Consider the following 22,270-nt stretch of genomic DNA (forward strand, 5'->3'; position numbering starts at 1 on the left):
CCTAGGTACCTGCGAAGACATGCTGGTCAGAGCCTCTTTCTGGGTTCACGAGTCCGGGACAACGCGGGCTGGGGGAGCAAGCTGTTGAGGTCAAATAAATGTCATGCTTCAGACGGCCAGGCGATGGCAACGCCCACCAGTCCACAATTGCCCCCGAATTTCTTCCCTCTCTCTTCTCCATCACCCTACCCTACCCCAGAGCGAGCTTCTATAGAGACAGTCTGCTCGCTTCGATCAACCCGGGTACTGTATCAGTATCTCAAGCGCGAAAACAAATTGCACCACTACTACCATGGCGAAATTCGAGGTTCCTCCGGGCGCCACGGCGCAAGTTCGCATCATCGACAGCAGCACACGGATGACATTCCCGCCGTGGATGTTCATAAAGCCAAAATGGCCAGGATTCGACCTCCTGAAGCAGCTTCCGAGTTGGAGTTTCCTGGTCGAGCACACATCGGCATCGGGAAAGCACTCCAAGCTTGTGTTCGACTTGGGAATGCCCAAAGACTGGGCGAATATGGCACCGGTCATCTCTGAGCAGCTCAAAGCCCACCCTTCCGCCTTCCAAGTCACACACGACGTTTCGGAAATCCTGGAGAATAATGATGTGAAGCTCAATGAGGTCAACTGGATTGTGTGGTCACACTGGCACTCTGACCACATCGGGGACCCCGCGCTGTTTCCCCCCGAGACCACCTTGGTTGTCGGCCCAGGCTTCAAGGAGAACCTGCTGCCCGGCTACCCAGCCAACAAAGAGTCAAGCATCCGCGAGTGTGACTATACTGGCCGCGAGCTGTATGAACCGAGCTTCACGGACTTGAAAATTGGCGACTTTGACGCCAACGACTTCTTCGGCGACGGCAGCTTCTACTTACTGAGCGCGCCCGGCCACACGGTTGCGCATCTTGCCGCATTAGTCCGCACGACAACGAACCCAGATACCTTCATCTTGATGGGGGCTGATACCTGCCACCACGGCGGGGAGGTTCGGCCCTCGCCATATTTACCGATCCCAGCCGAGATCACGCCGCATCCCTTCCCCAGCCAGAGTGCCCTCAGCGTCTGTCCCGGGGCTATATTTGAGAATGCGCTCCGCCGCCTCGAGCGACCGGTTGACGGTCCATTCTTCGATGCCGTGCATGGCCACAGTCTGTCCGATATCGCCGAGACAATAGCCAAAACTCAGATTGCCGATGCGGACCCCAACGTCTTCTTCATCGCCGCCCATGACGACACCATCCAGGGCGTCGTTGACTTGTTCCCCAAGAGTGCTAATGCCTGGAAGAAGCAGGGCTGGGCGGAGAAAGTCAAGTGGAAGTTTCTGAAGGACTTTGAACAGGCGGTGAAGGCGCAGAGCGAATAGATGCGCCAAAGCCTGAGGAAAATTGACCATTTCAGCTGGAACAGCCCAAGCCTTGTGTTGAATGTCAGAAGCCCCTTTGGAACTAAACAGGGCCTTGTTAGGACCAAAGTAATATTCTAATGGTCCCTGTGATAGCTGCTGCGTAGCTTTCACGTCGAAGTGTCCTTCGCCTGAATGACAGAAATATCACCGCAGCCGCCGACTGCACTCTTTAGGATCATTTGCTCATGCAGACCTGTTGTGAGGACCTTGGTCATGTCCCCACAAAAGCCAAACCGTTCTCAAGCAGGTGTAGATTGCAACAGCCGACTCCTACAGTCCTTTCCTGAGTGAGACGATGGTGCAGCAGCTGCAGGGAGTGTGCTTTCCAGGCTCCGCCCCGGGAGGGGGGGGGGGGGAGGAAAATCAACTCGGAGTTTACATGCTCACATTCCCACAACGGTCCGCCAGTGGTCGTACCTCGTATTCGAACGAGCCGATAGAAAATATGATTGGATTTCGATGAGTCCGAAACGAGTACAGAAGATCCACGTATGTAGTTATCACCCACGTGGGCTGTGAGGTACCCTGTTACTGCCGGTTGCCAGGGTGCCCTTGAGTCGTAAGACATTCCCGCCATTTTGGCTAAGTCGCGACAAGCACCTTATGTGAGAGCTTCATGCTTCGAATCATACGCAGATGCCAGCAATAATAGAACGTGACATTGGCTAGGTCCATCCGTTTCCAGTCCCTTGGGTAGTTTTGCGTTGGATTTTGACAAAGGTTTGGCCGACATTCGTATTCGGTGGAACTTTGTCGATGTACATACTCGAAAGGTCGAATGATGTCATCGCGTGCTCCATTAATTAAGGCTCGAAGGCTGTAAATACACTTGTTAGTGGGCCGAGACAGTGTCGCAAATGTATAAACATCAGCGCTGATGTTGAATGTTAAGCCTGCGGAGAGGTAGGCTACCATTTTTGTGGGAAATGCCAAACCAGCCATCTGAGAAAAGCAACCAATCTAAAGAAGAGGCGGCGAAAGGGTTGCTCTGCTGGCAAACGAAATAGGGGAGCGGAGAAGATTACAACATACACGCGTTGCTGACCGAAAACTCTGCACATCTGATGCATCCTGAACAGTTTTAGGGAACAATTTATACTTTAAAATCAGTAGACATGATTGTTAGAATTATTTTATCGTTAAATGAGAACTGCCTTAGAGCTACTTGACTAGATCTTTGCCTCTCAGACGTTCTACCCACTACACGTTTTTGTCATTTTCTGTGGATACAAGGAAGGGTACAGGGTGGAGATACAGCACCCCAAATGAGGGCCTCGTTTGAAGAAACATTTGTGATTTATGCGGTTGGGAATCCTAGTCAAAATGCTTCACTCTCCCATGCTCGGCGAGACAGGAACGGAGCCGTATCTGTCGACTAGAAGCAGTAGCAGCTCTACCTTTTGTCCTTGAGGTGCTATTGCCTGATCACCATGGTATCAATAATTCCTCTGATGAAGCATGCCTATAAGATCTAGCCGCCGACGCATTGTCATTGCCCAAGCGTGCAGACGGTGCCTTCGGTTTGCGCCAACCTCGATATCGGAGCGCGGTCTGAGTCTAACACTTGTGAGTCCTTCCAACTACCAGTCTTGCACACCCGTTTTATCGATAGCCTTGCCAGCATCAGCATCCCTCTTGCCCTCGATGACATCCTTGACGAACCCTCCCCCAATGGAAGGATCGAGCGCTCCATAAGCCTTCAGCTGTTCAGGACTGCCTCCAAGATTGGTTGCCAGCATCCCAGGACTGCACGCAAAAACTCTAACACCATCTTCTTTCAATATGCGGGCCCATTCCCGCATCACCATCGTCAGGGCGGTTTTGGACGTCCGGTAGGCGCATTGACCAATGATAGGCTTCGGCCAGCCTTTCGGCGGCGAATGGTCGATCGGGCTCTTGAGAGCGACCTGCCTTGCTAAACTGGCCGTCCCGCTTCCAATGAAGATCAGGCGAGGATCGGACGACTTGATCAGTAGCGGCGCAAACTTGTATGTCATGACGTGAGTGCTGGTGACATTCACCGAATATGCCTTGTCCCACGCTTCACGCTGACTGATTTTGCCGGCCAGGAAGGCTTGGTCCAACGCAATACCTGCACGATTAGTCGAGTTCCGAGCCAAAGGCCGAACAAAAGGAACGGCTTACCGGCATTGTTCACGAGACAGTCAATGTGTCCGTGTGTATTTTCCACATTGTCAAACGCCGAGTTGATGGAATTGTCATCTTCAATGTCGATCTGAATAGGCTCGACCGTGGTTTGGGGGTTCTTGGGCTTATCGGCTTGGAGTGCTTTCAGGGCGGCGGACGCCTTGTCAAGCGAGCGGCTGCCACATAGAATGGTGGAAGAGGACTCGGAACGATACAAGGCGCGCACGATTTCGAGCCCAAGGCCCGTGTTCGCACCGGTGATCAATACAATTCGTGATGCCATGCCGGGAATACCAATTGATAACTCGATCGGACCAAAAGAATGCCAGCGTCGCCGTGGATCTTCTTTGTTGTCAGGAAGACAGGGCACTTTAAATTCAAATCTCAAAAAGGCTTGCTCGGTGCTAATGGAGTTTCATTAGTTATGCAAACTGAGCACAAGATCTAGGCCAAGGGTCTCATACACCTCGTTTGTCTCTCATTGGGTGGCATTGTGGACCTATCATTGCCACAAACACGAGCAAAGAGTTGGCGATTCCAATTTTGAAACGTTGGAAGGCGGCCGTGATAGTACGGGAAGTGAGTCGGGCATTTTAGATCTGTACCCCGTACATGTGGCTGGCGTCTTTTGGGGCCTGGGCCTCGTATAGTACGAGTAACGTTGATCGGGCAAATACGAGGACAGATTTGAGTCTAGATGATTTTGGGGCATGGAGTTTCAGCGCTTGGCGAAGGCGCCGGTCAGTGGCGGGGTACCGTTCGGACTTAGTTTTGTTGATCTCTCCTGAGATCCATTCTTTAAGACGGACCCCGTAGTGGAATTCTTCATTCTTCCACAGCACTACCGAGATCAGGGTAGAACGAGTTGATTCAGCACTCTTAACTTATTCTGGGTTGTCAGTCGCATTTTTGACTTTTGTCAAAAATGCTTTTTGCATTTTTTGAGAGTAGATGTTTTATTCGAATGCATCTCACGCCCACATTTGTGAACCCCTGGTAATTGGCTTGCTGCGCAACTATCGACTATTCTCCATCCCCGGACTCTACTCATATCCCGCTAACTATACAACATACAACAGCTGTAGACTTAAAAGAGCTGGCAAATTCTCGTTAATGAGTATCGCCCTTTTGATAGTTGTGCTATAAACCTAGTTTCTTCCAAAATCTAGTTGTTTTCGAGATTGTACAAATCCTCTCTCCCCGAGATCGCAAAACCTCTGCCGCATCGACCGATCCTATGGCTTCCACAACAACAAACGGCGGTCAACCTCGCAAGTCGATGCTTGTTCCCGCCGTTGCCACGGACCTTCGTAAGAATTTGCGGGGTTTCGACCACTCGGTGAGCGAAAAATGGCACTGCATGGGCCCTCCCAAGCACTACGGGCCAGTCGAGCCAGGCGAATACAGTAAAGTCGCACCTCATTGTAAGGCGATCACGGAAGAGCTCACGCCCTTTATGGAGGAATATTTTTGGCGTGTCGACAATAGCAGCCAGAGGGAAGTTTTCGAGGCCATGTTCACGCCACACGCAATGTATTACAACAACGGCCTCAAGCAAATTACATTTGGTTCAGCAGACGCTCATCAAATTGACACTCGAATGCCATTCCATCCCTGGTTGATTCATCAGATCGACCGGATGGCTATCTTGCCCCCTCATGACGGCGACCCAAACGCCCCGGTCCTTGTCCATGTTCTTGGGAGCTCTTGGAACGGGCTGAAGAAAACCGAAGATAAAGCCGAGCAGGAGAAGGATGAGGAAGCGAAGATCAATTGCCCATTTTCGGAGACGTTTGAAGTTATCAAATGGAAGGGGGAATGGAAAATTAACCGCGTGATTCTGATCTTGCATTACGACCTGGCGACGATGATGACGAAATATGGCATCAAGGGATCAATCTAGAAGCTTATCTACCACGGCTCAAGGTTGAGAACTAAATCTGAAACTCCAAAATCATAAAACCTCAACGTGCTAATACCGATGCGATGACAATGGTGTGAACCATGTCTGTATGCTGAGTCGCGCCAGAGGTTTCTCACCCGGTGCGCTGTTGTATGACAACACCTTGCTTTGCAGAGTGTATCAGTTTCACATTAATATTTCGACGCCTTATTACGCTCCGAAGCAAGTTCAACCTCTTCGTTACGTCCTTGCCTATCGTTTCAAACCCTGCGAGTGATGTAAAAATGAAGTCTTAGTACTGTACCGTTTACAGGGTACCGGGACGCATTTGGCCAGTCCTTCCGCTGGCCGCACTCCAACAACATACCAAGAACTCCAGGGCTCGGGGACATGACTGCGGGTAACTCGTATGTAGGATAGGAAGGCTAGAGCCGAGCAGTGGGAGAAACGGCTGCGGCCGTTTCGTTCCTGATTAGCGTAAGAACAACCTCCCATTCCCTAATGCTGCAGCCTGCGAAGAACCGCGGAGGGTGTTGTTAAGGCAACAAAGTGCTTGAAGAGTATTAACGGGTGCGAAGGCGGCGACCTGCCACGGCGCCTAGAATCAAATGCATAGGGAAATTGATTCATCGTGGAAAACTGCTAGGTCCGGGAAAGCTCCGTAGCTGACCTATTTGGAACCTTTCTTGCACGCCTGCCTGAGGGTGCTTTGTCCGAATAGGAAATTTTTAAGCTGAATCGCGGAATGATAACGATTTAGAGGCAAGAATACGCTTCTAGTATCCCCGTGGGGAGAATTAAACCCTTGGCAACAGAAGTAGAGTTCTATAACAATCTCCTGCAACCGAATAAGTATGTCAGGGCCGCCGCCGCTCGAGGAGTCTCAGATCTCAGACAATCTTCAATTGTTACGAGGACAAGTCACTTGATCAAAGTATCGCACAATGGCTGGGGAAAAACCTTCTCTGGAAGAGTCAACCGGGACGAGAGATGTCCCAATCCAAGCCTTGGGAGAGGATTCAATGACATGGCGTTCTGCATTTACGCCCCGAGTCATTCTCAATCTATTTGTACAGCGCACTATCGATGCTCTCCATTTGTGATCCTGAATGTCGCTGATTTGTGGGAAACCAGTTCCTGGGCATTGCCAATGCCTCAGCCACGGGAATCGTTATATTCTTGTCAATCCTCTTGAATCAGTACCAAGCCACATTTGGTATGTCTGGAGATTTTCCAACCAGCTGATTCATTGAAGACTAATTTTGCGAGCAGGCCCGTCCACCATTTCTGGCTGGACACCCATTGCACATCTTACCGTGGCTACTTGTCTGTTCCCGTTGAGTGGCCGCTGGTCCGATCTAATTGGACGACGATACTTCTTCATTGCCGGTACGGGCCGATTACTTACATGTTGCGCCACAACGGGACACTGACCAGCTGCAGCCAATGTCTTTGCTGTGATTGGGAACATTATTTGCGCCAAAGCAGATTCATTTAACATGATGATAGCAGGTTCTGCTGTTTCTGGTGTCTCCACCGCTTGTAATCAGCTCGCTCAAGCTGCAATGCAAGAGCTGGTACCAAATCAATTCAAGCCCTATGTCTTGTGTCAGTGGTCCCTTTGTCAGCATATCTCTTGGTCCATCCCTCTGACAGGACACAGCTATATTATCGGTCACCACGATCCCTATTCAATTCGCTCCGCTTATTGGTAAGGGGTGTCCAGTTCCTGAATAACCTAGATCTGTCAACTCACACTCTTTCAGCCGGCTCATTCGTTAGCGACTATTCGATCAGCTGGAGAGGATGTTGGTGGGTGATGACAGCGATTAATGGGAGTGTATTGGTCGGAATCGTGGCACTCTACTTTCCCCCAGACAGAACTACAGTTCAGGAAGAGGGAACTCTCAGCCAAAGAAGTCTCAAGTACGAAGTCATTCACTTCGACTGGATCGGCTTTGTGGTTCTTGCGGGATCCCTTACCTCGATGCTTATCGGCCTCCAGTGGGGTGGAACAAGTTATCCTTGGTCATCGGGTCATGTATTGGGGCCACTCATCACGGGTATTGTCGCATTGATCGGCTTCTGCATCTATGAAGCCGTTGTACGACCGGAGATACCATTGGTCTCGATGAAACTTCTTGGACATGTTCGATCGTAAGATCTCGTTTCCTACCAACAACAGGAAATGTTGACTAACACTGGTCTAACAGATTCGTCATGCCCACCATTGTCGTCGGAGTTTCAGCAATGTGTTATTACTCGCTCAACATACTCTGGCCACTCATGATCGCATCTTTGTGGACATCGAATGCACGGACACAGAGCTACTTTCAGATGGTGGCGCCTGTAGCCAATATCATCGGAGGCACTCTCTACGGCCCTATTGCCAAAAAGCTCAAATTTTACAAATACCAGATGGTTGTCGGTGTTCTCATTCAAGGAGCCTTCACAGCTGCGCTGGCGGCCAGCGACTCCGGATCTAGGGTCATGTCCTCTGCTTTTGTTGCAGTGGCATCCTTTTTCCTGGTCTTCATCCAGCTCAACGCCATGCTTTGTATTTCGACAAGCCTCCCTACCACCTTACTGTAAGTACGGCTTCATGTTAATCGGCCATGTCACTAACGATATTTAGTGGATCGGCCTTTGGTTTGGCTGGCACCTTCCGGTATTTTATTGGGTCAGTGGCGTGTAAGTGACCCGTCAAGTCCTACGAATGTGTTTTGCTACAGTCTTCTATCCCTCCACATAGCCACCTGGTCCAAAAGAGTCGAATTGCTGACTTCATGAGCAGCTGCGATCTATATCAGTGTCCTGAACAACGAACTCAAGGACAACCTGCAAGACGACGTTACTTCCGCAGCTCTGGGTGCAGGATTGCCGGCGAGTTCCCTTGAGCAGCTGTTCGGAGCCATCCATGCCGGAAACCCTGCTGTCATGGCCCAAGTTCCAGGAATCAATACCTCTATTGAGGTTGCTGTTGCCTCTGCCGCCAAGACCGCGTATGCGGACTCTTTTAAGACGGTCTTTCTTGTGTCAATCGCGTTCTGTGTATGCGGATTTATTGCTTCATGTTTCATCTGCAATTTCGGCACACAGAACAGTGGAAATCATGTCGAGATTCGCAAAAGCCATGCCTTCAATCACGACCATGCAGATGCAGAAAGTAAGGAAGACAAGCTTGAAAATGGGGAGTTGTAGTGGTAAAAACGAATATGATCTAGGGATCAATTCCCTAACCCCGTACAAAAATGCTCCAAGAGATTAACCTTGTGCTTTATGGATTCTTCAATACGAAATGCTGATAATTCTGTTTGAGGGTAAATGTCTCTCTGAATAAACAAGATCCGGTTTTGGGTCGCTTAGAATCCGGGCCAAATCGAAGGCCCAACGCGTCTCGGATGCTCAGCGTACATTGGAGCTCACATTGTGGGTGCGAATCACCAAATTTCACGGCTACTTTGTTAGCATTTGATATTGTTAGGATCCTTGTTGCGTACGAGATTCCTTGACGGCGAGAAGACCATCCGATTTTGCTTTTGGCCGCTCAAAGTGTGCGTAGGGTCTTCCAGCAAGCGCACCGGCATATTTCGTCTCTTCATCATGTCGCGGCCAAGAGACTCAGTACGTTCCAGGTAGATACTATCAGCTAATACCCGTTCGACTAGCTGCAAGCGAGAACATCCCGGGACTACTAGCTCAATGCCATCGTAAAATCAATCTGCTACTTCCAACGAGCAGGGTACGATGGCTACTTCGAGAAGGTTGTGTTTCGAGAGAAACGCCTGCTCAACACGGCGTCTACTCTGCATTGGGCGTTGGCGATTGAAGCGCTGCAAGATTTCAGCGCACGTCAAAATCAGGAAGATGAAAGTGTAGACCAAGGCGAAGAGCAGGCTCGTCTCGAGGAAGAGGTTGATTGATGTACTCGTACAACGTACACTGACCCTCTGTGTGGCCGCGGTTTAGCTCCATACCACTCGAGGCGGATTTGATGCAATCCCTTTCTTTGTTGACGCCATTTGTCGTGCTGTTCTCTAACAAGGCTGGCTTTTCCGGGTCGCTGAGGTAGTCTCAATAGTAGAGTGATTCCCTGCTGTCGGCTTACCGTCTTGGCTGACCCTAATTGCCAGACGGCTCAAGAGTCTTATCATGACATCGGTGATGCATTGGAAGTTTTCTGGTTCCAGGGGATCGTGAACGACAGCAAAAGCTCGCTGAGCGAGCCGAGCCGATATTGTCTTTCCGCCAGGACAGTGGCAGAGAATACGTTAGTGGGAGGCGCCTATTTGATAGCCATGGGCTAAGAAGACATTGCTCTGCTAGGATATCACCTATGAGGCTAGATTTCTAGCCGTGGAAATGGCCCTTTGCCTAGACCAGGCTCGCATAATCCTAGAGCCCCGATCTATGTCTCAGCCACCCCGACATTCACACCTTCGACCTCTCGCAGTTCAGTGACAGCTGGGATGCCTCTGCGCGCCTGGATTGTCTTTCCTCGATGGCATGCGCAACGCCGAGCCGCTCGCCGTCCTATCATGAACCCATTCATGTGTCTCAATATTCAGCCCGTGTCTTCTCTCCGAAAGCAGGCCAGCGACTGATTCAACCTTTGGTCTGATTTTCTCAATGAGAGAGTTCTTTAGCCGCGAAGTCGGTCTGCTTTGCATGGTCTTTTCAGCCAGTTGTTCACTGGGTACGGTGTATCGTCATGTTGGACTCAGACTGCGCTCCGATGTCGCTCCAGCGCTGATCGACGTTCCTGTCGATCAATTCGTCTTTCGCTGCATTTGGTGAAGCCTCGTCAGGCACCAACCGGCCAATCAGATCGCTCCAAGATCCGCAGTAAGGCTCGCTCGTTACAGGGTTCGCTTAAAACGCCAGATGGGTCGTAAAACGGCCGTTTTAGAGACCAGATCGCTTATCTCAGTTAACGAGTGTTACCAGAACGGTGCACTCTACCGGCTCTCGGTGCCGTTTACACTCGTTTTTTGTATACGGAAAATATATATAGACCCTAGAGCATCTCTCTCTCTGTGATAGAGAGCAGAGCTCTCAATCCACTCATTTCTAACCGGGTCCAACACCCTGTTTCCTATTAATGGGCAAAAACAACCCTATTGTTGCTGCCATTTCATTCTTTTTCAGTACACTCCTTTGCAAGTACGTATCTCATGTAGATATCTGCTGGTTCTACAGTTGAGATCGAGTCGGTCCATCGTCCCATCGTCTCTGATATTCATTACACGATCGATACAAGACCAAGAATCGAGTGATTCTCATCAGTAGAGTATATCGGTCACCTTTTTCATTTGACTATCCATGACTGGGTCATCTCTTTGTCCCTTTTCCCTCTTTCGGCTTCAATTCCCACATCACATGCAAACACCACACGCCAAATTCATGTGTCACTCCTACCAATGTCGAATGGTAACCAGCACCCTCTTATTCTCGCCCTTTTCATCCTCAACGCCGCCCTCAAAATCCAGTCCCACCTTCTCCAGCATGTCCCAGACAAACTTCCTCTTCAGTCCTTCTCTCACAGGAATTCTCTCCAGAGGTTCCGTCCCGCTGAAATACTTGACCAACACGGGCCAGTAGTGCCGCAGCTCTGCTTGTTCGGCCTCGGAATACGAAGAGGCAAGCGAGGGAGACAGTTCCGCCCGAGACGGACTGCGAGACGAGCCGATGGTGGATGCAATGTAATCGAGCCACCGCGACTCTTCGGGCGATGCCCGTTGAGGGGAGATTATGAGACTGGCCGCCTTAGGGTTGTGTTTGAACTGTTGCCCTCCGCGCACGCTGTTCCGGTCGGTGGAAATCGATTGCCGCCCGTCACTGGATGGGCGGCTGACCATGCTGGGGCGCTGCTTGAAAGACGAAATTGCTCCGCTGGCGGTCGTGTTCGGCGTGCCACTACCAAAACTCCTCGCCGCGTCTCTATCACGGTCACTGGCGTCTCTGTCAAGAATGGGAGTTTTCGGCCCTTTGGATTCCTCGCGCTCCTTCTCGCGTACAGCTTTCTTCACCTCCGGGTCCACCCGGACAAATGCAAATGTACGCAGCTGTGTTACCCAGCCGTCGCGCATGAGCCAGGCCAGCACTCGGTAGTACTCTTCCTTGTGGTCTCTGCTGGGGATGAGAGCGCCATACGGGGTAGGAGTGCCGCTCAGTGCGTTCAACATCTTCGGTAAAGACGGCATCATAGGGAATGTTGCCTCGTATGTCTTAGATGCTGACATCAGTCTGCTCATATTGGCATTTGGGGAGACAATGTATGTGTCGCGCTGATGTAGCGGCGGAATCGCCATGGCCCGCCGCCAATACACCAGATGACGAGCCAGATGTTGAATGTCGCCTAAAGCTATTTGGGAAGCAAGCGATATCTTGTAGAAGGATTTGGTCGGCTTCAAGTGTCCGATGAAGTTGGTCAATGGCATGGCTAACGACCCTCCCGCAGCTTGGATGTCTTTGAGAATCTTCTGCGGGCTGGATTTAAGCAGGAGGGTGAAGTTCTTCGACAACTGCAAGGGACCTGTGGACGAGGTTGCGTCCAAATCGGAGCCGGTAGAGGTAGGATCCGTGGCTGTTGTGAGCCATAATCCGGGCTGTAGTGGTGGTTCGGAAAGAGAGGGAAGATAAGAAGTCGACGTGATAGGAGGAATCTGGAGAGACACAGACAGTTTGGGACTGAGGGTGATTGCAGCTACTTTCGAGGCGGAGATGTTGTCGAATACTTTGGCAAGGGCAGCAGCCAGAGGCGACCGTTGTTTCATTTCAGTATACAGCACCTTTGCGGGCGACTGCTGATGGAAATGCGTCGACCTGATAGATTGCAGCAGCTCAGACTGTTCCCAGACATAATCATGGTGTGACTGAGCCCATTTTAGCACCTTGGAGAACTTCTTCACCACATGGTCGTACATCTCCTTGACCCGAGTTGTATGCTCCAGTGGTGGAGGATCCATGACGAACACGACATGAAACATGGTCAGTTGGCTCTTCGCACGCTCTTTTGTATGGTGGTCCTTTTTGCTGTTGTGGTCAATCGCTGCGGCTTCGTCGCCGGCGCCCTCATCATCCTGGGCGCTGTCACTGATCGTAGCCTCCGAGGATGGGACCTCATCTTCCGCCGTCCTTGACCTCCTCACCTTTGGTTTTCGCCAGAAGCCGTCCTCACGAGCATAGACTGGTCGACCCAGGAACGTCAGGTCGTTGATACTGAGCTCAAACTTCCGTTTATGCCAGGATCGCCCGGGAGCAAGCAAACTGACCAGACCATCTTCTCCGAGGCCAAGGAGCGGCTCCCACGATGGCTTCCATTGTGAATTGTCCTGTGTCCCCCTCTTGCTCAGATAGTTGCTGTCCTCATCATCCGAGTGCTGTGATTGGTTTTCTTGGTTCTGTGTTGCTGTGACCGCACTCCCGAACCGCCTCGTAAACAACTCAAAGTCCTCTTCCGAAGATGACTCTTCCGAATCACTGCTGGAACTTTCTCCGTCATCATCATCAGTGGACTCCGAAGCATAAGGAGGTCGTTCCGCCGACAGAGGGTCTGGAGGGTAGTGGAAGACAATTTCAGCGCCTGAGCCAGCTCGGCCCTGGACGACGAGGAGAATCGCGAGCAGAGAAGGGTTGAGAGCGGTTGCAGATGTAGACATAGATATTCTGTTTGTTTATGCAGAGAGGACCTGGCGGCATTAGGCACGTCGGATTCACGCGTTTACGGACCGCTGACCCGTGCTTCACGGCTATACGGAGACGGGAGTCACAAACATGACACGTCCAATGAGCCCTCAACACCAAAAGCGGCATGCAAGCGGCATGCAGGTTCCTTTTCGGCGTGGTGTGGATTGTGGGAATTGGAGGTGCCTTGTGTTGTGAACGAGCGAACCCCTCTATCCTACCCACGACCAGCTCATGACTCTTCTGACCCTGACCATGCTCAAACAACAATTCGGATGCGGGAGGTCGTATTGGTGACTGTGTTAGCGGTGGTGGTGGTGGCAGCAGCGGGGAGGACCTCAAGCCAAGTCGAATTGGTCTTACAGTGCCAATTAGGGCCGAACGGGCAGAGAGTGAGGAGGAACCGCAGGCAAACGCAACAAGCCGTCAGTCTTGAAGCGCGACAACTATTGGCAGAGAGGCGGGACTTGGGTGAACTAGAACTAGCAGGTGGTGGCAGTAAGAATAATCGGGGGACGAAATGCCAGCAAGCAACAGCACCAGCAAAAGAGCCCCTCACTTGTTGTCGGTTGTTTGCGGTGATTCCAATAATTAAATACCTAGGTCACCTAGTCATCTAGTCACCTCTGTGCTGCTTTTTCACAGTGAAGATTGAGTCTCATGAGTCGGTCGGAAGCATCTCCTTCAAGCCCCGTCACTGGCCCGACTCGCAAAATGCCGCGCTAGGAAAATCGAAATTCAGTTCACTCACACCTTAGCTTGACTCTCCACGAAAAAGACTTCTCTTCCATACCCACACACACACATTTCTCCCTCCATCTCTTCTCCATCTCGTCGTCCTTTCAATCCTCAATCCTCGGTCCTTGGTTCTTGTTCAGCGTTCTCGCCTCCCCTCGCGCATCTGGCGCTGAAAATAAAGAGGGAACAAGGCCTCCGGTTTGAATCCCACTCAAAAGTTTTTGGGCCGCATCAGCTCACCACCCCCCGAGACGACCTGCCAACAGCCGCGCTGTCGACATTAGACGCTTCTCGCAGTTACGTCTACCGGATCGTCCTCGACTTCCTCCTGTGGATAAGAAGATTGCGTTCGAGACACACAGCGTGATTCTGCCGGCACACAGTCTAGAGTCTGTGTTTCCGGACTTGCCTCGGTTTCTCTACCAAGTCACCATAACTTGGCCGACCACGTAGCCGCGACATCATCCTGGAGGACTCGGTCAGTGCAGTTGTGATATTGCAGAATTGACGGATTAAAAGACGGCAGAGGATACACTGGTTGAATACTGCAGCAGGTCAGCTGCGGAGTCCAAGAAAGGCACCCGTCACGACGAGACAGGAGGGCTTTGAGCTCATACTGTAGGATCATCCTTCTCAGACAAGCAACATTCCTACACGTCCCTGTCGAGGCCTTGGTTGGGAAATATTCCTGCCGAATTTCCATCTTGAACTTACCTATCCGTCACTGGTCACTGTGGAAACAAGGACCGGCAGACAGGAAGGATTGATTTGTGGAAGGAAATTTCACGACCACAACTGGCACCTAGCTAATACTGGGCGCTCTATCTCTTGGCCAGCTTGTTGCTGGTGAGGGGTTTTGTACTGTGGTAGTGGAACAGGAGGTGTAGTGTGGGTGTGATCAGCATCATCTTGTGAGAATGTCGTCCGCGTCGGGCGCCACAGCGCCCGTTTTCTCATATGCACAGGCCGCAAAGGGCCTCACATCAACTGCTTCCACACAGTCGGTTTCAAGAAACGAGAGCCCCGCGGCATCTGACAAGAGTATCAAAGAACGACCTGCGAGTGAGACGACTAATACTACTTCCATTAAGACACCGCGACCAAGGTCTGAACCCGAGGACAAATTGAGCGGGGAGGGCGCCACGTCCAAGTCTCCAGCACAGCTTGAGGGCTATGCGGCAAAGGCACCTACTGAGAATATAGACAAAGAAGGCGCCACGCAGATCCAGCATGTTGCGACACAGAATAACGCCGAGACCTCATCAGTGTCACATGTCGGAACTCCCAATCTCGCGCCGGCCCAAGATCAACAGAAAGATGAACCTGTTCCACAACTTCCAAATGGAAGATCACCGTCTTCAGAGGAGCTGCCTGGTTCTACCTCAAGTGACAAGTCCGCTCAGACAGTCACTGAGAAAAAGTCCAAAGACGGCGATGATGACTGGGAGAAGGTCTCGGTCCCCTCAGTGAGTGCAGAGACACAATACAAGGCTGCCCCTATCCCAGCTGTCAATGTTTGGCAAGTACGCAAAGAGGCTCAAGCTGCGAAGTTGAAAGGGCTAGAACAGCAGCGTGGACCAGTTTCCAGCGCACCTAATCAACCGCAGAAACCCAGGTCTGCAGTTGAGGATCCCAAGCGGAAATCTCTCAGTAAAGATGTTACCACTGCCGAGAAAGAAAGCAAGAGTGCCGACAGCACGAGACCTGTCAATCGAAAAGACATGCCGTCAGCTCGGTCCTCCCGACCTACATCTCAGCATGGTGAGAAAGGCGATGTGGATGCGCCACCACCGGTTGATGACGCACAGTCATGGCCGACACCTGAAAATTCGAATGTTGACGAACGTCGCAAATCAGCTTCACTCGAAAAGTCTGATAAACTGGATGGGAAGTCCGCGTCTCAGAAAACTCATGGTAACAAATGGGTTGCCGTTCCGTTCGTCCCTACAGCAAAGTTTGAAACACAGCTTCCTCCGGCTGCAGCGCGACGGGGCGGGAGAGTCGGCAGGGGAAGAGATACCGGCGGTCGCGGCGGCGGCCATGCAGGTGCTGCTCTAGAAAAGCAAGATGGCACGACGTCCATGGGACCGCCTCCTGTCCCAAGACAGTCTGGCGAACAAGATCGGGGCCGAAGATCTGAAGGTGAACGTGGTGTACGCGGTGCGTCCGTGCCTACCACCAGCACTCGACCTACAGGTGGCGAAGACACAAATGCCGCCTTCTGGAAGCCTTCTGCAGCTTATGTCAAGGATCAACCCGCGTCCGAAAATGTTACCACGAACCAAACGGCATCTCAGCATAACATTGAAGACCAGATTCCTCGGACTGACCACAGCTCCAGGTCTTCATCGAGACACGCTGGGAACGTTGTTGGTCGGATGACCAATGGAGACGGGAATGCCTCTGTCGATCAAGCGAATGGCACTCACAGCCAGACTAATGAGCCCATCGCTCGGTATTCATTCACTTATGACCGATACAAAGGTTCCGGAGGAGGCGCATCCCGGGGTACGGGCGATTTTGGCAGAGATCGCGGCTCTGGCAGGAATCGAGAGTGGTCCAGGGATAAACCTGACTCCGCTCGCGAAAAGGTTGAGTCCTGGCGTGATCGGGAAGCCTCGGGCGATCAGAACAATCGACGAGAGCCTCGATCTGAGCGTGGACGTGGCTATCGCGGCCGGGGTAACAACAACTACAATCCACCGTATACGTCGTCCCATGCGTACACGTCGCCTCTTCCTCAAAATGGATTTGAACCACCATCCAGAGCAAATTCGCACACAGAGACTCGCTCAAGGCAAACTTCGCAGCCGTTTGTACCATCACAGACATCAAATTCGACTCGCACAAACCCGCGTTCTCAGTCTATCCCTGTTGGCATGATGTTCCCAGGGTATTACAACGGCATGCCGGCCATGCCTCAAGGGCTCCAGCCCGTTCAGACTGACATGTCCATCTACGGTTATCCGTCTCAATTGCAGATGCAACCTAGCATCATGAGTGCAATGCCGTACAATGATCCGCTGAACTCGTACGCTTTGCTGTCAATGGTCATGACTCAGATGTAAGTGTCCACAAACCATCGACTACCTAAATGTGTCTCCATACTAACACTGCCTCTAGTGAGTACTACTTCTCAATTGACAATCTCTGCAAGGATTTGTTTCTCCGGAAGCATATGGACGGTCAAGGTTACGTCCCACTGAGCGTCATCGCTAATTTCAAACGTATCAAGACCCTGACCGAGGATAATATGAATCTGGAGAACCTTCGCTATGTCTGCCAGCAAGTCAAGAGTGTGGAGTTTTTACCGGGACCCGATGGGGATGATCGACTCCGTCGTCGAGAAGGCTGGCGTGATTTTGTTCTTCCCGTGGAGGAGAGATTCGAATCGGCCCGCAACGAAGGGCCCTTGCATCACCCAGAAACATACTCTCAAGCCGCGCAACCAGACCAGGTTGGTCTTCATGATCCATCTTTTGCCTTCGGTCAATTGCGCAGTCCGCAGCTGACCGTTGGTGCCAGCAATGGAGCATTCCACGCAAACTCGCCGATGTCTTATGTTCCTGGTCTGCCAACGGAGAATCAGCCATCTGGGGAACCACTCGTCCGACCATTTGAAGATGGTTCTAGTGACGGCACAGAGAGACCTGCGATTGTGTCTTACCAGCATGTTGCTCCTCCTGCTGTACGATCTCCGCCACACCACGCCTCGGAACCCCTGAACAACATTGTGAATGGTCACCAGCGGCAGAGTTCACGTACCGATATTGAGGATAACATCTTTCCGGACGACCAGATCCCGAATGTCAACATTCGAATGCAACCAACCACTCTCAGTGGTGCGGCCCCTCCCTTTCCCGGTATCGCTCGAATCCCTTCGGCCGAGTCTTCTAGTGGACAAAATGAAGGCAACAATGTGCCTCAGGACCTAACTCAAGCTCGGGTCCCAAGTTTGCGCGGCGGAGCAAGCAGTCCACAGCAGTAAGTCATTTCGATCGCTGCACGGCCAAACACTAACGGCCGGATAAGGCTTGAGCAATTCCGCAGCTTGTCTTTCGGCACCCCGTTCACAATTCCTACAAGCGACGAAAGCATTATTTACTTCACGAAGGACGGCCAAGAAACGCAATTGCCACCTCCACAGCCAGGACAATTTGACCAGACATACCTATCACTCCATGATGTCGCTTTTCAGCAGCGCCAAATGGGAGTTGACGGAGCTCTAGAACCTCTTTACAATTTTTGGACTGATTTCCTTGTCGACAAGTTCAATGTCGGCATGTATCAGGAATTCAAAACGACCGCGATTGGTGATTTACTCGAAGGCAGTGATAGCGGCATGTCGCATCTTGTCCGCTATTTTGGCAAGCTCTTATCCGCCCCTGTTCCGATCAGTGAACGTCTTGCCTCCGACATGATCAACCTTTATCGAGAGGAAAAACCCGATAACCGACCTGTTTTCCATGCCTTGCGGGCTGCGTGGCGCAACGGTGCGACAAACTTGAAGACAATCAAACGACTCGGCGACGTCCTTAGTGCAGAAGAAAAGGCCGAGCTCGATAAGAGCGGCTAAGTGTCTGCTCTCCTTGGCACCTTTTTCTGGTGTGCTGTGACGGAACAAAAAAAGCATGTATCTGCTCATCGTTGCCATTCTCGGAAACGTATGGAGAAAGCCTCTTCGACCGTTGAACGAATATGCAAATTTTCTAATGGCATTTGTCTGATTAACACCACCTGAGATCATCGTTGCCGTGATCTTTTTACCCTTCGAAACTGATTCACTTCATTTTGCTGGAGCTACCGGTTCTCAACAAACTCACCGCGATTGACCTCGAGATCTTTGTACAATGCACATGTGATTTCGTCCATCGAACCACGTTACTTGACGTGCGACATGTGCGACACCAGAAACGAGCGAGTTCTTGTCACCGACAATCATTTTTCAATACAACATTTCCACAACCACATACCAGGAGCCATCCCAACTGAAAGGGGAAGGGAGAAAAAAGTAAAAAAACCATGCAGCTTTTAGCAGGATTCAATGGCATATGCAAAGGATTACAAGCGGCGCATTGAATTAGGCTTGAGAATTCCCCTCTGGGACAACTCACGACCAATTATGATTGAGATACCACACCGCGGTTGCTCAGCACATTTTCTTCGATTGTTTCAGAGTAATGGCTCACTTTTCTTTTCACTCAAAGGCATAATTATGTCTCTTGCATAGACCTCACAACGTTGCACAGGGAGGACAGGAATGGCAGAGTTACCGTGGGGACAGAGAGGCTGGGGACACACGGTCATGCAAAGCGCTGGGCGAGTTGCAAAGGTGAACGGGAGGAGCAGCGAGCTGGGAAGGGCAACCCACACCACCCCCTTTTCCTCGACCCTACAGGACCTTGGCGTCAAGGGGGGATTTTTTTTGTGTCTGGTCGAATGAGCATAGCCAGGGAGTCCCAGGCCAAGACTGCAGGGAGATGGAGGGTTTATTCGTTTCGACCCAAGGGACGGACACCTCGTCGAGACAGCATTGGATTTGAGAACCAGAAAGCCACAAAAAAAGAATCCACAGGAGGGGATGGGATTAGTATTTCCCACCAAACATTGCATGTCAAGGAAAAAAAGAAAGGCCAGAGCCTCATCCTGTGTGGAAAAAGGATGCGATACTGCTGCTGCTGTCCGACGGGGTCCCTCAATGCGAGCTTTCACAAGATTCCCTAGTCTCACACCATTCTTCTTTGTCAGTGAGCGAGGAGAGGAGGGCAAGACAAAAGTTTGTACACAGTATCACGAGACCAGGACATCTTAGGTGAATGAAATGGTTCATTGTGAAACCACCAATTCTTGTAAATAGAAAAAAAAAGTAGAGTGCTATTCTGTGCCGGGTACTTGTATCTCAGTCGACTGGCTTGCAGGCTGGATGTGCATTATATGTCTGTTGTAAAGACCAAAACCATCCCGGTATTTCGCGGTCGTGATCATAAACATCCAGCAGGTTGTGTCTCTCTGTGTGTGGGACTCAAGTCACCGGCATTCGAGTCGACGACTGTGTCAACATATAGAATCTTGCCTCCCTGGCTGCACCTTTGCGGTCTGATTATGCTTGCTTTTTCAACTGTGGCGGCGGATGAAGCACGTCTCCTCGGATTACACCTGGCGAGCTTTCGCATTGCAGGGTCTGCTATCGCTTCTGGGAGTGCCTTGAAGTGTACAGTCGAGTGTTTGTTTCATCAAGCGGCATTGACACGCAACCCCCTTTTCGTTCTGCTTGTCAACAAGGTGTTGTGCTGGGTAGGCAACACCTAACACTTCCATCTGAGTTTTTGTTCTGATACCATTTCCTCAACTCAATTCCATCTTCCACAGCCCATCCCCGAGATAGTGTCCAGAACTCATCGCCACTCCCTTTTTCTTCGCCTTCATCTCCTCGGTGCCCACCTCCAAGATCCCGATCATGCATACCTCTTCCTTCCCTTCTGCCGTGATGGCAACAACTTCCCCCGCTTTGACCTCTTCGTCCTTGTCGGGTAACCAGCCGCCGGCGGAGGTGAGGCCGGGAACCATGAGCGTGGCGCCGGACAGGACGAAGCGGATCGCGCCGCGGTCAATGCGCAGGTGTTTGAAACATTGCGGGTATTGGTGGACCAGTTTCAGGTGGGGGATGATAGGGTCGTCCATGTGTTGGTAGAAGAGGGGGCGATCGTCGAGGACATAGAGGGAGACGCGGTCGGGACTAAGAAAACATGTCTTTGTGAGTGATTTGCCATGCGGAGGAGGGAAAGACAACATTTCAAGATTCCGCTCTTCTTCGGCCACGGGTTGTGAAAAGGAAGACATCGCTTATTTGGAGGGGGAATGTCGCAGAAACACTCTTGCTCTAATTCCCACACCCCTTCCCCCAATTGTGGTGAAAATCCGAGGACAGCGGCATTGTACGCCCAAACACAGGGTTCCTCACAGTTTCACCAAGTCCAGTTGACTCTTCTTGGGCAAGATGTCGTCAATGCAGGGCTCGAGGTTCGGATACGTCTCGAGCACTTTGGCTCTGATGCCCCGCTGAACCGAGGACTTTACTTTGGACTTTGCGCCCGCCGACAAGCTGTGTTTCCACCACTTTAGCGTCTCGTCCCTGGGAGAGGGGAGGAGGTGGGCATGCTTACTCCTTCTTGAACATGGCGCAGGACTGTGTCAATAACGGGGTTCAGGGGGGATAGAAGTGGTAGAGGAGCAGGGAAGGGTGATAGGAGATCGCTGGCGCCCCGTTTGGTGGTTGTCAATTCTCGGGGTGCGCATGCGCAGGGCAGTTGGGAGGGGAAGACGTCGGCCAAGAAGTTTGTTTGTGACTATTGAGTATCTCGGCGCGGGGCTAAAATATTCCGAACTCTTCTCACCTAGCGTTTTGTGCCATGAGCTAACGTTTGGAGACCTCAATATCAAAAACATTGCGTTTACTTCTGGTCGTTCAAGTCACCTACCCATAGAGAGGCTTTTCGAAGTGCTTGGCCCTCTTGAATCGAAAGATTTGATCCCAGTGGATGGTTAATCTCTCAGTGACAGCGTCCCCAGGCAGCTGGTCAAGTCAGTGGAATGGGTCGGTTGGCCAGATGAAGATGATGTAGACGATGACGATATTCGACTTATCGACCTAGGAGAAGCATTCAGCCTAGATGCGACTCCTGAACGTCTCGCTCGACCTCCATGCATGCAGGCGCCCGAAACAATCTTCACTGACAGGTTCGATCATCGACTCGACTTGTGGCGCTCGGGTTCAATAGTGAGCTTTTCCCCATGGTCAAATCGAAGGCCACATATATACTGACACTTGCTACGTATCTACTATCTCATATTTAGAACCTTGCCATGCAAATAGTGGACAATCGACACGTTCGTTGCATCGATGATCGACTTTGTGGGAGAGTTGCCCCTTGAATGGCAGCCAAAGTGGGAACCGATGAGGCTCGACGCCAATGGAGGTTCCCAACTAGAAGAAAACGCACCTCTTCCGGGGTTGAGGCTGGAGCAGATGTTCGACAAACACGTCGAGGAACTAGAATTGAAGATTCTTCTTCCTGTCATTGAGCACTTGACGAGGTTCTTGCCATCGGATCGCATGTCAGCACAGCAGGCACTTGAATTCTCACTGCAGCGAATGACAATCTGGAAACTTGACGACTTGGATGCTCCATGCAAACCCGGAGCATTCCTGTCCCCATCGCTCGGGCGACTGGTCCTACCAGATCAATAGACAACCGAACCTTATATTTCGCTCCCGCGATGAGGAGTTTGGCCAGACGATTTAGACGTGATCGAGGGCTCCTCTTACCAGACAGGTTACCTACATACTCATCCTTACAAGTCGTCTCTACTCAGTTCCCACGATATCACCC

The 22,270-nt window shown here is 51.3% G+C and overlaps 7 protein-coding genes across 7 annotated transcripts; 4 read left to right on the forward strand and 3 right to left on the reverse strand.

The window, feature by feature from the left end:
• Window positions 1-292: 292 nt before the first annotated feature.
• On the forward strand, window positions 293-1,363 carry AYO21_03417 (ornithine carbamoyltransferase; the record flags this gene model as incomplete). The annotated part of the gene is made up of 1 exon (XM_022653391.1): window positions 293-1,363. One exon carries the CDS (start codon window positions 293-295, stop codon window positions 1,361-1,363), a length of 1,071 nt encoding a protein of 356 aa, XP_022514201.1.
• A 1,622-nt stretch (window positions 1,364-2,985) lies between these two features.
• On the reverse strand, window positions 2,986-3,836 carry AYO21_03418 (HAT1-interacting factor 1; the record flags this gene model as incomplete). Its single annotated transcript, XM_022653392.1, has 2 exons — window positions 2,986-3,497; window positions 3,551-3,836. The coding sequence occupies 2 exons, from the start codon at window positions 3,834-3,836 to the stop codon at window positions 2,986-2,988; spliced, it is 798 nt and encodes a 265-aa protein (XP_022514202.1).
• Window positions 3,837-4,790: 954 nt separating this feature from the next.
• AYO21_03419 (hypothetical protein) lies at window positions 4,791-5,456 on the forward strand (the record flags this gene model as incomplete). The annotated part of the gene is made up of 1 exon (XM_022653393.1): window positions 4,791-5,456. The coding sequence occupies one exon, from the start codon at window positions 4,791-4,793 to the stop codon at window positions 5,454-5,456; it is 666 nt and encodes a 221-aa protein (XP_022514203.1).
• Window positions 5,457-6,400: 944 nt separating this feature from the next.
• On the forward strand, window positions 6,401-9,379 carry AYO21_03420 (glycogen debranching enzyme; the record flags this gene model as incomplete). The annotated part of the gene is made up of 11 exons (XM_022653394.1): window positions 6,401-6,526; window positions 6,591-6,672; window positions 6,729-6,845; window positions 6,900-7,064; window positions 7,120-7,167; window positions 7,223-7,613; window positions 7,670-8,044; window positions 8,092-8,147; window positions 8,251-8,507; window positions 8,556-8,622; window positions 9,198-9,379. 11 exons carry the CDS (start codon window positions 6,401-6,403, stop codon window positions 9,377-9,379), a joined length of 1,866 nt encoding a protein of 621 aa, XP_022514204.1.
• Window positions 9,380-10,870: 1,491 nt separating this feature from the next.
• Window positions 10,871-13,117, reverse strand: AYO21_03421 (hypothetical protein; the record flags this gene model as incomplete). Its single annotated transcript, XM_022653395.1, has 1 exon — window positions 10,871-13,117. The coding sequence occupies one exon, from the start codon at window positions 13,115-13,117 to the stop codon at window positions 10,871-10,873; it is 2,247 nt and encodes a 748-aa protein (XP_022514205.1).
• Window positions 13,118-14,797: 1,680 nt separating this feature from the next.
• Window positions 14,798-18,456, forward strand: AYO21_03422 (hypothetical protein; the record flags this gene model as incomplete). The annotated part of the gene is made up of 3 exons (XM_022653396.1): window positions 14,798-16,944; window positions 17,004-17,864; window positions 17,913-18,456. 3 exons carry the CDS (start codon window positions 14,798-14,800, stop codon window positions 18,454-18,456), a joined length of 3,552 nt encoding a protein of 1,183 aa, XP_022514206.1.
• A 1,769-nt stretch (window positions 18,457-20,225) lies between these two features.
• AYO21_03423 (hypothetical protein) lies at window positions 20,226-20,720 on the reverse strand (the record flags this gene model as incomplete). The annotated part of the gene is made up of 1 exon (XM_022653397.1): window positions 20,226-20,720. One exon carries the CDS (start codon window positions 20,718-20,720, stop codon window positions 20,226-20,228), a length of 495 nt encoding a protein of 164 aa, XP_022514207.1.
• Window positions 20,721-22,270: the final 1,550 nt, after the last annotated feature.

The sequence above is a fragment of the Fonsecaea monophora genome, assembly GCF_001642475.1.
Source record: "Fonsecaea monophora strain CBS 269.37 chromosome Unknown Scaff17, whole genome shotgun sequence".
Taxonomy (NCBI): Eukaryota; Fungi; Ascomycota; class Eurotiomycetes; order Chaetothyriales; family Herpotrichiellaceae; genus Fonsecaea; species Fonsecaea monophora.